The 14,550-nt window shown below is 41.9% G+C and overlaps 2 protein-coding genes across 4 annotated transcripts in view; one reads left to right on the top strand and one right to left on the bottom strand.

The window, feature by feature from the left end:
- Positions 1–875: 875 nt before the first annotated feature.
- CNEP1R1 (CTD nuclear envelope phosphatase 1 regulatory subunit 1) lies at positions 876–6,969 on the bottom strand. 2 transcript variants are annotated; one of them, XR_010029358.1, is made up of 7 exons: positions 6,880–6,969; positions 4,613–4,684; positions 3,192–3,265; positions 2,762–2,871; positions 2,581–2,635; positions 2,220–2,322; positions 876–998 (listed from the first exon to the last, which is right to left on the bottom strand). XR_010029358.1 is itself a non-coding variant. In XM_063167753.1 (6 exons), exons 1-6 carry the CDS (start codon positions 6,902–6,904, stop codon positions 2,281–2,283), a joined length of 378 nt encoding a protein of 125 aa, XP_063023823.1. In that variant the 5' UTR covers positions 6,905–6,969; the 3' UTR covers positions 1,032–2,280. The 2 variants fall into 2 exon arrangements, 1 of the variants encoding a protein (XP_063023823.1); XM_063167753.1 differs by lacking the exon at positions 876–998 and having other exon boundaries at positions 1,032–2,322.
- Positions 6,970–7,074: 105 nt separating this feature from the next.
- The window catches only part of ZNF423 (zinc finger protein 423), a 282,147-nt gene continuing 274,671 nt past the window's right edge, over positions 7,075–14,550 (top strand). For both annotated transcript variants that reach the window (XM_063167747.1, XM_063167745.1), the window contains exons 1-2: positions 7,075–7,276; positions 9,837–9,967. In XM_063167747.1, coding sequence (XP_063023817.1) covers positions 9,916–9,967 — 52 coding nt within the window. In that variant the 5' untranslated portion in view covers positions 7,075–7,276; positions 9,837–9,915. The remainder of the gene's footprint in view (positions 7,277–9,836; positions 9,968–14,550) is intronic.

Raw genomic sequence — 14,550 nt, 5'->3', positions numbered from 1 at the left:
TTTACCTGCAATACTTAAGCCAGGACTATGGTTGTGACCATAGTCAAGTGACCAAACCCAGTCTTCCTCAGCATTTTCCATCCTTTATACCTTACATGTGGCGCTTGGACACTTGGCTCTGGCCAAGTAGAAGTCTCCGGCCGGGGAGCCCGAACGCAAGCCCCGCCAGAAGGGCCTGGCACCGGCGCAGGGCCGAGGGGCACGGCGCTGTCCCCCGGCCCGCCGCCGCATCGCGCACGATGGCAGCGCGGGCGGAGCCGGGGCCGCGCGGCCGTGACGCCGTGGGAGCGACGGGAGGGGAGCGGAGCGGAGTGAGGCGCGGCCCCGTGCGGCCGCTCGGCTCCTTCCCGCCGGGGGCGGGACCGCGCCCGGGCCCTCGCCCCGCACCTCCGCGGGGGAAGCCGAGGCCTCGCCCCCCGCACCCGGCCCCGCAGCCCCCGCCGCTCCCCCAGTCCGGAGCGGGGTTCTCGCCACGCCCGCCCCGCGCCCGCCGCCCGCACCTTCTCCAGCAGCTCCGCCGCCGCCTCCTCCTCGGGGCCGCGCTCGCCGTCGCGCTGCAGCGCGGGGCCGGCGGGGGCTGCGGGCGCCCTGCGGAACCGCCGCGCCCGGCTCTTGCCCATGGCTGCGCTCGGCGCCGGCGCGCCCACGTGTGCGGCCCCGCGCAGGCGCCGCGCCCGCCCCGCTCCGCACACCCCGCCCTGCCGCGGCCGCCGGACATCCGCGCTCGGCCCAACACCGGCACCGCCGCAGCCCGCACCGAGGGAGCACGCCGCGCCTACTGCGCTCAAACAAGAACATTATCAATAGAAACGATTTCCTCTAAGGGCACTTACAGAGGCGGGATTGCCTGGAGGATGGAAACCTGGAAGGGGTTTCCTCTCTGGTGTCAGTATCTTAGATTATAAAACCCACATCAAATACAGGAAATGTTGGTCCGGTATGAAAGTTAGAGAGTGCAGCTATAAATTTTCTGAAGTTCTTCTGTGTTCAGTGGAGATCTGTATTTGTACAGTACAAAAAAAGATAACACCTGTTTATACAAAGATTTTATTTTATACACATTTACCTACAAAATATACAGCAGTTAAAAATAATGGATGGGCAGAAGACTTACTGGAAAAAAAATCCAGAAGACGATTCTTAAAGTTTCAACTGACAAAGTTACATCAATAGGCTGCCTTTAAAAGCCAGTCTACCCTGTAGTAGGGGTTACTGAAGTTGCAAGAGCTTTGCAGTTAGAGTCAATTTAAAGAGTTCAAAACATTTAAAAAGGCACCTTGAACAACTTAAACTCTTAAAACTTGACAGTTTTAGCTATTCAAAAGTTACACTTTATGCATATATCATCCACACCTGCTTGTTAACACTCTGAATAACAAATTATGTTATTTTATTGTGGCACTCCTTAGATTTTCTTCACCAAATCTGATGTTACACATTTGCAATACCAGTTTCATATTCTGACTATCAGAGCATAAAAATCCACTCAGAATGGTCTGGTGGATTTAGATACAGTACTACCTTACAATTGGGAAGATACAAGCATATATTTAAGACAATTTTTAAAAAAATTAAAATCTTAAAATAAGTGTTTTGAACCAGATCAAAGAAGGAACTACGTATGACCACAAGGAAAGTGGCTGGTGCACTATATACACAACTTGACAAATGTAATCCTTGATATATTTGCGAAGTTCTTTAACAGTAAGACCAGTTTTCTCCGGCACAAACAGTCAGTCTTCCTGTGAGCCTTTAAACCAGTTCCAAAAGTGTGACCAGGAGACAAGGACGGCTGTAATGAGGAAGTGTGCTAATAAAACATCAGGAGAATGGCAAACGTTCCTTTCAATACTCCTCATGAGAACAAGAAAATCCATACACCAGATATTTCTTTTTTTCCTCAACATTGGCATCGATCTGCTATTTACAATAGCTTAGAAAGACACGTAACACAAATGAGGTTTCGTTTTCAAGTTCAACTTCATTGCCGATTAACATACTTCACCTGTATGTTCTGTTCTAGCTGAAGTAAAAAAGTGACACTAATACTGAAAAAGAGGTAATCAGAAGTAGCAAAAGCACTGATAATGTGATAACAAAGAATTTGGATAAATATTCAAGAAAGTAATATTGCACACTTTCACTGTCAACTGTGTTAAGACTTTTACTCCCAGGCAGTGACAACCAGTCCCATTTGATTTTTTTTGCTGTCATACTACCTTAAAAAAGGTCATTTTTGGTTTCCATGGCAGTGGAAAAAAAAATGAAGGAAGACAGCCCTTATTGAACATGAGGCCTAGGTTTCAAAATTAATTTTCCAGTCTGCAAGACAGAAAACAAAATAAATAAAGTTTAAACCCTGAAAGTTGAATCCAACAATTAAGCTTCAATGTTACAGGGAGAGTTTAAAACAACACACAAAATGATACTAAGTATTCCACATTCCAGTTTTACAGACACACAGAATTTGCAGAGGTTTATACAAATGCTGTTCAGAAAAACAGACTATGTGTCTCTTTGGATTATTTCCTTTTTTTCTTTTAACAAAGAAGGTTTAAGCAATGAAGCAGCAACACTTACATCATCACAGGACATATTATATTCTGCCAAAACAGTTCGGCATCGGGCTGCTATACTGCATGGATTGTGTCAAGGAAAGCAACTCACACTTGTCAGCAAAAACTAAAAAAGCAGAATTAGCACAGGCTCCAACAACTGCAGGAACTACACTTTTAATGTGACAAACATTATCAAAGGATACATTGATGGTGCCACCACTCTTTTATGTATTCCAGCAAAGAACAAGCCTATTAGGGTAATACAGCTAATTGTGAAAAATGGGTGATTCCAAAGTGATGTGAAAAATGATACCTAGGAAAGAAATCAGGTTAGTTCAACTGCATACTTTCTAAAACACACAGTCACTGCCTAGATCCCTTAACTAAAAATAAAATACTGCTCCCAGCCATTTCCAAGTACTTGTGAACAATTCTTTAGATAAGCATACAGTGTTTTGGCAGGCATTGTCCCAGGACACATTCCACAACAACTCCAGACAGCTTGATAGCTTTACTAAAGATCACCTCCCAGTTTCATGTGAGAATGTGTTCAGCCTTTCAGTTTTCAATACACCACCTGACTGCAGCACCAAGCTATGGAACACAGCACATTTGGCATTAGCCTGACCTTACCTTTTGTGTCTCTGGGTCTATTAACCAGTTCCAAGCCCCGGTTGCTGTGCAGACTGACACCACTATCAAAATCACTGATAAGGAAAAGAATGAGAGTCAAACAGTACACCTCACTCAAATTTAAATGCATTTATTTGTCAGCAGCAACTCTTAAACACTTATTTCTTTTCTCACTTCTGAGAGAGAAAAAGCTCTTAACTGGAAAGCAGAAATGAAAAGATGAAAAGAAACTTCTAATTTGTGAAACCCTAAGGAATCTGTACAAAGTTCCTGGACAGAACAAGTACATCTAAAAATCTAAATTCTGTCAAGTAAAAACATCCTGGTCCTTTGAAAGAACCAAAGTTATCTTTTCAAAAGGAAGTTGAAATAATTCAATCAAAAGCATAGAGCTTCTTCTCTACATCACATAAATACTTTCTTTTCAGGATAACAGGAAGAAAAGTTAACATTGGTCACACACCCCATTATAATTAAAATAGAAAGTCCTTCTTTTATGTGAATTATGAAACAAGCAATTTGGGAAAAAACACGAGCCACTGAATACAATACTAGTTATGCAAACCTCATTTAAATATGCTTAAAAGTTTCCAGTATTTTTTTAAATTATAACTGACAGAAAACAGCAATTTTGGAAGCCAAATGCATTCCTAAAGTAGGTGTGCACAAACTCAGCAGAATTACATGTAAATATCTGACTGCTCTGAAACAAGAGGGTTTGAGGTGGTGCTAGTGATGTTTGGTTTTGCTCTCTAAGCAGTCATTCTTTCAGTTCCTTCATTCAAAATTGACCTCTCAGGAGAAGAGATGCTATTTTATGTGTTCTAAAAAAAGTCTGCATTCTTTGAGTAGAAAAACTTCAGCAGAGTCTCAAAAACAAAACAAAACAAAAAAAAAAACCACCAAAAACCCTAAAGTTGTGTGTTTCTACCACAGACCAGATCCCAAAGCTGGCAGCATATCTGTGGAATTTTTTGCCTTCCCCCCCCTCCTTCAAACCTTCCTGTCATAACAAAGCTGCCATTACTTTTTCACCTTCAATTTTATAGGGACTATCTCACCTAAACATATTTAGTTTAAGTAAGTATGGCAACAGTCTGGGAAGTCTGAGTCTTGAAGAATAAAACTTCAGTAACATAATAAAAACTGAATAAAACAAACACAACTTATTGTTTCAGATATTTCCAGAATAATTCAGCTTTGAGCTAATTCAATCTTAACCTCATTTTCCTAACTCTGGGTAAAATATTAGTTTATTATCCTGTATGAACTTGCTGAGTGTTTGAATGTATGCCACAAATTTTAAACCAAGTATAAATAAAAATTTTTCTTTGGGCAAACTTAAATAAAGGATAAACACTGGTAAATCTAACAAGCTTGAAAGACAGACTCCTATTTATTCCTTAGAACACCAAACTTACTTCTCCAACGTCCTGTAGCTGGTTGCAAACATGCAATGTATTCAGTAAGTCTTCTTTCAAAAGCTTTGAGATCTGGGAAAGATGTATATCAAGCATAATTAGATCTTCATCTATTTAGTCATTTTTTAAAGTAGAAGATAAAAAGAACTCCCCCATGCACACCCAGCTCTTAAACAGGCAGAGAAAACCAATGCAATGATTCTTTATATGCAGTAGAAGTCCAGTATAGCAGCTGTACTCAGCTTCAGGTAAGAAGTGCAGTGATGGAATTAATCTAAAAGCAAAAAACATTCCCACTTATAAAAAGAAAAATCAATACAGTTGAGAAATCACACTATTTCAGACATCTTTAGAATAGTGACTTAGACTTATAGTAACTTAAATTGCCTCTTAAAACAAAACAAAGTAACACATTTTAAAGCACTAAGTGTATCAGGAAACCATTACGTTCTACTATCAATATAATGACAATTTAAAAAATTGGCCATTTGCCACTGTTCAAGGGGTAATTGTAGCAGTGTGGCTTTGATGACTTTGTTTTGTAGAAACTTTGAATGTCATTTCATATATATATATATATATATATATATATATATATATACACATATATATATACGCATATGCAAAAAAAAGCCCAGCAAACACTGCTCCAATGATCTTATTCAAATCAATATTCCTTAAAAATAGATCTTCCTTCTTACTGCCATCGTTCTCCCATGGTCTTTCTACTCAAATTGCTGTTAAATCCATTTCAAGTTGATATTCCTAATTGTCTCCAAGGAGCTGTTTCACCTTAATTCCAGGTTAGATTTACACTTCCTTTCAACAAGGTCAATATTTGGTAATATTCCAGTTAAAGCTAGAATTCTACCTGAAGTAAAGTTTTAATTAGGATCAACGTAACTTTCAGCTAAAGTCTCTGTCAGGATCAATGTGGAACTTCAACTTCCAACTACTGCTATCTTAGTTATCTCAATAAAGCAATTAAAGAATAAGCTTGGAAGAAATAAATCTATTATTATCACTATGAAAGCATTTTCTACACTGTGAATTTATTCCTAAATGGCTTGCAGGTGAATTTATGGGGGAAGATTACAGTACCTTGACTTCAGCCACAAAACAGCTAACTAGTCTTAATTACTGCCAAGAAGACGGAAGTTAATGGCCTGTCCTCCACATCCCTTCTGGGGAAGTTAAACCACCGCCGGCAATTACAGCTAATTAACTGTTCCCTGACTAGCACAAACCCCCCAACTAGTCACTGAAGCGAGAGGGGGAACACAAGGCACCACACGAAAACCTGCTATTTGAGAAACAGCACCCTGAAGGCATAAAAACAGGCTATTGACAACAAAGCTCTCAAGAAAACACTCACATAATGCAGCCATCACTGAAACAAAATATGGAAAAAACTTTTTCAGAAAAAAGAAAACGGAAGTTCAAACTTATTTTCAACTATCCACATTCTAAGAACCTTCTCTGAGTTGATTCCTTTAGCAGCTGTGGCTAGCAGGGCACACTTTGGGAACCCTCAGATTGCACAAGCATAGCAACAAAGCCCTGACAACGCCGGACTACCGGTTTCTGTGGGCATTGCCTACTTCTGGTGCCAGCTACAAAACACCTGCTAATTCCGAAACATTGGGCCATTTTAAAAATCGCTACCAGTCTTTGGACACTGAAAAGTCCTTTCAGGGTTTTGACATTTTCTGTAAGCTGTAACTTCAAAGAACTTGTAACCCAAACTATCAAGTGTCCCCGGACAAGAAGGGGCTACTTGAGGTCGCGTTCGTCAAAGGCGAAAGAAGCCCCGGCTCAGTGTAATGCCTAGTAGGGCTCAAGAGCCGTAAGAAACGCGTCTCCTGCAAAAAGCCGGGAGCGGGCAAGGAGCTCCCACAGCACAAGGGGATTTTCCTCAGCTGCAGCCGAGCAGCGGCACCGAAAGGGAACCGCGGGCACTCCCTCCTCCCGGGGCAGGCAGCAGCCCTCAGCACAGGCCCTCCCGCGGGCGCTGCTCTCCGGGGAGCAGCACAGCCCGCCCCGAGCGCGGGACGCCGAGCAGGCCCCGGAACCCCGCCCTAGCTCGCCTGTCTGGGCCGAGGAGGAGCGCCGGGAGCGCGGTGCAGAGGGAGCCGAGGCCTCCCGCGGCCGCTTCGTCCCGCTCCGCAGGGACGGGGCAGCGCGCTCGGGCAGCCCAGGCGCAGAGCCGGCAGCTCCCGGCGCGCCGAAGAAGCAGCTCCGGGCTCGCTCCGAGCGGCCGCACTCACCCTCAGCCTGGTCCAGGGAGTTCATGGCGGGCGGGCGGGCGGAGCGGCGCGCACCGGGCGGAGCACCGAGCACGGGCCGTTCCCCGCGGCCCCGCGCACCGCCCCGCCGGCCCGGCCCCGCAACAACGCCCGGCGCTACTCGCCCGCCGCGCCGCCCGCAGCAAGCGCGCCTCGCATTGGCTACCGGCAGCCAAGGGGCGCGGCTCGGCCGGCTGTGGGGATGTTGTCGAGCAGCTGTGTTGAACTTTATTTATTAAACAGCAGCGTCGCGGTTTTTTCCTTTTCTGCGCCTACTGACATCCTCACAACACTTGAGACGGCTTTTCAATATACGTGTCTCGGCAGAAAATAAAAGCTAGAAAAGAAGATACAGTATTCTTCCTTCAAGACAGCACAGGTCAACCTCTACACTTGTTCATTTTCTACATCTCCCCACTCGCAGTCACCGGCCAGCGCTCCGGCACGGCCAGGCTGCTCGCCCAGGCGCTTGTGAGAGCCCTGCAGTGCACAGGTTTAAAGGCTGCTTTTGGAAACAGGTCCAGCAAGACTGGCCTGGGATTTCCTCAGTAAGGCCAAGCAAAGCTGTTGCAAGCTACAGGCCCGAGCAGTAGGCTGAAAATCCTACACAGACAATTCAATTGATCAGGGTTTCTGTGCAGGAGAATGGCACTGGGGCATGAAGACCGTGTGTCTCTGGGTATGGGCCTGTATCTCTGTCAGAAGGGCTGTGAGGTGCTCCCACACATCCCCCCTCACCCCCATCCCCTGGGTTTATTGCTGCAGGGGCGCTGTGGCCCCACAGGGACAGCAGCAGTGGTGGCGGCCCTGCTGAGCCGCCAGCCCAGGCCCGGCTGTGCTCCTGCGGCAGCAATCGCGGACTGGATGGCAACAGCCGAATAATGGTCAGCCAAAAGCAGCGCTGAAGGGTTGGTTTTCTTTGCCTGTTGTTGGTGTCCTATGGGACATCAGGGATCAGCCATCATGATCCCACAGCCCTGCCTGCTGCTAGCCCAGCTGGGCCACGGAGGTAACTGAACTGGTCTGTTTGCTAAATGAAAGCTTTCTGAGTTAGTGAGTGACTCGATTAGTGAGCTCTCCCGGGAGCCGGGCTCTCTGCACTGCCATCTGTTTTCAGCTAACTGGTACTGGAACCTGGATTGTATTTGTAGTCCAGTAAGAATTTTGTGTTGCTTAAAGCAGAGGCACTGCAGTGCTCTCGAGGTAGGGATGTGGTCTAATTTCTCTCCTTCTGTTTCTTAAAAGGAACCTAGAGAATCATGAAAATATGATTTATAGTAGTTTTGCTCTCACTGGTTTAAGCATAATTGCAAAAAAATGTGTATTCTAGAAATTCATACATTACTTTTGCTTTGGTGATGTCTCACTGAATGTAAATGATGGCCTGTTATTTTCTTAAGAGTGTTTGAGTCCAGCCTGTTATAGATTCACCTACTTAGTTTATACCAATTTTGCCAGTGTAAAAACCAGAAGAACGTGGTACTGGTGGTAGTTGAAATTATGTCTTCCATATGGAAGGGCAGAGCACCTCAGTGGTGTTTTTTCCTGGCTGTTGACAAGGACTATAGCAGATACTAGCCCGGGAGTTTCACTGAATCAAAGACTGGAGTATGGGAAGGAGATGTTTTCTTCCTTTCTACAACTGTACTCTTGCAGTTTGTAGAACCTTAAATCAATCAGACCCCAGGAAACTGGATGCTGCTCTGAAAAAGTGAGTTCTCTGCATAGCCCTTGGAGATTTCCAGCATCCTGAAAGGATCAGAAGGTTGTCATTTGCATTAAGCTATTTATATTTGTGTCAGCTTGCTGATGTGCAGATCTCCTCTGGTCTTTTACATTGCTCCAGCTATTAGGTTTATATCTGAACAGATACAGAGGCTGAATATACATCAGGGAAAAAATTCCAAGATCTATAACCCTTGATATACCTAAGTAAATTATAATTCCTTGATTGTTTCTAATGTGAAACTTCTTGGATTGTTAAGAATGTTTTGGGTTTGTTTTTTCCCCCAAATAGCTTTTACTGTCTACTATACAACTGTTGACTAGCCAGGATAAATGAGGCAAGGCAATGTAACTGTCATCTCACTACAGCTATGACTTAAATAAACTGTTTCTTAGGGTTAGTGCATCTGCTAGTAACCCTTGATATCCTTCTCTGCCAACACGTGTGAAGCCTGAAAATGAGCAGCCTAAGCAAAAGGGCTGGGTGTACACTGGATTGCTTCACAAGGCAGAGGTGGTTGCAGAGCCATGCTTTGTCACTTTCGAGTGCCGTCTCAAGTATCTCTTCTCGAGGTGCAAGGAATGCATCTTTCTGAGTTTAGCGTCTTTGGTGCCTATTTCTGATTCTCACAGCTGTACTTGGAGCATAATGTGAGAGCATCTGTTGGCAGCATCTGCTATCAGAGATAATTAGGATGGGTCACTTGTTTCTTAGTTTGCTTTTCCAGCCGTCTGCATTTTTTAGTCTACATATCCTTTCTCATAATCATTTTCCTCTGAACAATCCCTCCCTCTTGAGGCCACATGTTACTTTAAAGATTCTGTGGTAATGTTTAAGACTGTTACATATTCAGTCTTTTTGCATTTACTAAACCTGTATTTTTAGAAATCTGTTTACTGTAATAAGTTTGAAGAGTATAATCCTAATTTGTATTTAGTGATACAGTGATAGTGATACAGTGATAGTTTACATGCTTCATATGCCTTTCTTGAGTAGATTTTGGAAGCTTAAAGCTTAAATCTTTTCAAGAGACTGTCCTTTTTTTTCTTCATTCTATCTTATTTTCCCTTTTACTTATCTATAGTACTGCTGGGGTTTTTCTGTAAGAGGATCCATACTCAGGACTTCTTGGTTTAGACAACAAAAAAAAATCTGATCAGAAAATTCCTTTTTTTTTTTTTTTTTTTTTTTTTTTTTTTTTTTTTTTTTGTAGCTGGCCTATAGAAAACATTTTAAAGTTTATCCTGGAAGATGAGCTTCATCAAATAGATGCATATTCTGTAGAAGAGAGAATGCCTTTTGTTAGACATCTGAACGAAGTCCAGAGGATCATCTCTCCACAATGTAAGTATAGGGTAGAAATATGGATTTTGTGTGTGTGGCTTGATGTAATAGAAGATTCATTTTCACTTCTTGGAAGTGTAGTATGCAACTTGTTCTGCCACATTGAACATGATAAGTTATGTCTTGAGATGCTATAAATGGTTTGAATTTTGGTAGACTGTAAAGCTAATTTGTGTTCCTCTGCTCTTTTTTTGCAACTGGAATGACATTTATTATTTGAGGTACTTAGAGCAGATGTGGTAAAACTTCACTGTCATATTCCATCTAACACTTCATAAGAGGCTTCTTTTATTCAGGATAACTTAATCTCTTATTTAGTTTATTGTTCTTCTGTACACAGCTGTAACACTAGAGGCACATCAGTTTCTGAGCAAGAAATCAAATCCAGCAATGCAATAAGAATCTGCATTTCTGCTGCTTCAATAATTTGCTATTTGTGAATGAGGCTGTGATAGTTCTTATGGTGGCTGAGCCTGTAGTGCTGAACTGGCTCTGCACTTACTGTGCTGAATTGGCTTTTACTCAGAAATTAGGCCCAGCCGCCCCCAGCCCTCTGATAACTGAGGATCTGCTGGAATGCAAGGGAATTTATTTTCTGCCAAATTTGCTTACTCTTAGCACAAGAAACTCCCTCATCAACTTCTTGTTCACTTTTTTTGACACTTTTTAAAAATAGGATATGTATTCTTGCTCAGTCTTGAACCATATGTATTCAGCTTCCCCATTTTCTAGTCCTTCCCATTTAATTCCCCAGTAGAGTCTTCTCAGCCTCTTAATCCCCATGTTCTCCTACACATTGTATTTGGTTTTCTAAAAGCTGTCAGGGAACAAATTTATTCACCTGATTTTGCCTTGTTTTCAAGGCTGCTTTAGAACTTCAAATGTCACTCCTGGTATGATAATAGAGTGACAACATTGTCTTCTTTTACTGACTCTCAGGTTGAAAGTTAAGTGTTTAGAACAAGGACATTTTTTTTTTTTTTTAAATCTTAGATTTATGCCAAAACCTTCAGTCCACAACAAGGCTTATAGGAAAACCAAACTGTTTGCTACTAACAATGCAGAGAAGCCAAGACTGGAAGCTGGCTTTGTTTCATTTCTTTTGGAGGTAGTGGTGTGGGATCTGTGCTGTGGGCAGGCAAACCTTGAGAGGTGATGGGGCTGCTGTTCCTGTGTGCCTGGTCATTCCCGTGGGTATGTCCCCATCTCCCTCCCTGGCTGGCAGCTGCCACCTCTCAGTGGGGCAGCCCTGAGGTGTTCTCAGCAGCTGTGATGGGTGCAGGGCACAGTGGGACAGGTTGTGCTGCTGAAACAGCTGCATTCCTGTGGCAGCTTCTGAGAGCTGGCATCCAGTCCCTTGTTTGAGCTGCTCTGTCACAGCCTGCTTTGTGCCAGACACAGGAGTAGGAGGTTTGTTGGCTTTTGAAATGATGAGCCATGTACACTGCTGGCTTGCCAGGAGATGCTGTATTTCTTGCTGTATTTCTTGTTGTTTCCAGCCATCACTTTGGGCATTTGTTTGTTCAGCTTGAGATCCTATTCACAGCAGCTGCTGTGAGGGTTGTTTGCATTCAGTTGTCTGCTTGTCCTGCAGGGTTAAAGTTGGTACTACTTTTGCATAACAAGGATTCCTTCCAGCCTAATAAGTACTTCTTATGAAAAACAAACAAAATAACCACAAGAACACAAATCTGATTATAGCTTTTTGCTCACATAGCTCCACCCTACACCTGTTTCCAGAAGGGCATATCCTGAAATAACATGGCAATCTCTCTGTTAAGTAAACTTCTCTTGCTTTTCTCTCTGTAGTATTGCAGCTACACCAGAGAAGTGGGAGATAATTTCTCTTGAGGTTTTTGGTTAATCATCTTCTGAGGAAAAACACTGTTTTTATATAAACACAGAATTTAAATGGATTCTTTATATTTAATTATTTGTACTCAGGTTATCAGTACCTTTATAAAACAAAATTCGTTGTTAATGCCCTTATAACTGGCAATTCTGAACCCACTTTCCTGTTGCTTCAATGAACTGTGCTATTTATGAACCTGTAATCATGGAAGTTCTTATTGAATTCAACCAGACCTGTACTGCTGAATTGATTCTAATCAGAAATCAAGCCTGGTCACACCCAGCCCCTCTGAGGACCAGCTGGAATGCAAAGGGGGTGTTTATTCTGCTGAATTTCTATTCCCTTAATGCAGAACTCACTTGTAGCTGCTGATGCTTAATGAAGGCACTTGCTGCTGTACTACTTTTTCAGTAGCTCTTTACTTAAGGGGAAAGTGGATGTAGCAAAAGCTTTACAAGCATCTTGTGTAAGCAGAAAGTTTGGATTAAAATGTCCCACTGTGGCTGCAAATTTTTGCCATGACTGTTGTGATGTCCATGTACTTTAGGTTTTATTTAAGCACTGTCAGGAGGAGCTGACTGAGCTGCTCTGTTATCAGGCATTCAGTAATTTAGGCAACCCCAAAGAAGGAAATCTGACCTTTTCACATCTCTCTAGAGTTTGTTAATGAAGAGTGGTGAAGGAAAAATAGTATATCACTTCTACTGGATATGGCACTCTTTACAAAACAAATGTATGAAAATCTATTAAATATGCTTATTTTATCTGTTTAACACCTTGGATTAGTCTAGCTTTTAAAAGTCTTTTCTGGTAACCTATACCTAAAGTTATATTCTTATCTTTTCTAGTAGAAATCTTTACAAAATGGATTGTACCTTTAAATCAAGGTGAGAGAAACTTAAACAAATAATCATATTTAATAGTATCTAATAATAATAGTAGCTTAGCCAGGTAGTGATGTAGATTCATTATGCAAATATTGCCTGAATAGAACTGTATAAATATGCTTGTACTTTTGGCCTTTGGTATGCTGTGTGTAGATTTTGCAGATCTTCAAAATATTGGAAGGTGGCTTCTGTTGGAGATAGGCAAGCAAGCTCATTTCTCATGACTCCTACACTGATGAACATCTGTTGTGGGTATTTTTGCAACGTGGCTTTAAAAGTATTTAGGAAAGATGTTTTGTAACACAGGTAAAAAATGTTCCTGGTTAGTTTCTAGTGTCTGGCTGTAGTCTGGTGGCTTTTCCTGGTCCCACTGCCTTCCCTTTGAGTGAGATTTGAGTCCCAACATCAAAATGGAAGACAGTTCAGGAGAATCCTACAAAAATAATATTCTGTGGATTGGAATAGATTAATGGGCTGCTCTCAGTAGAATAATTCTGAGAAGTTTGCAGCCCAGTTTAACCAGCCATGTTCTTAGCATTTTTTACATGTCTAAGAAAAACACTCAGGGGAAATGAAAAGTGGGAGGGGGAACCCCTTGCTTTAAGGAACTGTTTTTATCATTTTTAGCAGCATTGTTAAGCAGTAAAGTAGTGAAACTTGGTGACAGTCTAGTACAGTCTTGCAGTCTGTGCTGCTCCTTAATTGATTTTCCAGTTGGTTGCAGATGACTACACCAGGGGTGATAGTAGAGAGAAGCAGTTTTACCAACAGATGCAGAAAGAATCAGACACTTCTGACTGTCATAGCTGCCACCAGCAAGGAGGAAAAGTAGGTTTCTGTTAAAGGGTTTGGCTTATTCTGTTACAGAGATGGTAATTACATAGGTAGGTGTAACCCAGTTCAGAAATGTGACCCTGCAAATATGTAGATAATGTTTGAAGATCATGCCTATTTAATGTTTCTGGATCACCTTAAAACTTCTAGTTAGTTTTAAAATTTCTTATGCATCTAGGCAATATCTTTTGCAATATTTAATTCCCTTCCTCCTCACTGACTTCCAAATTTGATGTATGTCCTTCTGATAGTGATATGACTGGAACTACACCAGAGATTCTCTCATTTGGTTCATGGAATGTTGCACATGTTTAGCAGTACATAATCTCTTCAAATGAGAGTTAGAAATTCTCTGCTACTATCACAGTTTAGTGATCTATTGAAATGTTTAGGCACAGGAATCCAGATAGAACTACAGCTGCTGCAGCTGGGTTGGTTAATGTGTCTGAAATTCAAAGATCATGTGGAATCATTGGAGCAGGTTGTAAATGGACTTAAAATTTAAAAAAAAAAAATTAAATAGCAAAGCTGAGAAATTAGTTTGTTTTCAGTTGTTTTAAACCAAATATGTGGCTTTATTATGTATATGAGACACTTTGAGAACTGCTTAAAAAAGTAGGTGCATTCCAATATAAAAAAATTAGTTCTTCCTTGACTATCTACTGTTCCACTCATAATTTCAGGATCAGTATGAACAAACATTTTTGTTGATGAAGCAAATGGAACTTGTGACTTTCCTCTCTTTACATTGCTAAGAAATGTAATCTTCCAAGTTAAATGACTAAAATCAAGTTATCAGTAAAATTCTTAAAGGTTAACATTCAGCATCAATCCTCAGAACATATGTATTACTAATTTTAATTTTTTGAGCTATCTTCAGTATTTTTGCAAAAAACCAGGCTACTAACAAAATTAAAGTAATCAGTGTAATAGTTCATAATAGACAATATTCTTTTCAGCTGCATATTTCTCAGTATGCTAGGATCATGAAATAAAATCAGATTATAAAT

The sequence above is a fragment of the Melospiza melodia genome, chromosome 13 (assembly GCF_035770615.1).
Source record: "Melospiza melodia melodia isolate bMelMel2 chromosome 13, bMelMel2.pri, whole genome shotgun sequence".
NCBI lineage: Eukaryota > Metazoa > Chordata > Aves > Passeriformes > Passerellidae > Melospiza > Melospiza melodia.
Note: the sequence above shows the minus strand (reverse complement) of the source record. Positions and strands in the feature narration are given on the sequence as shown.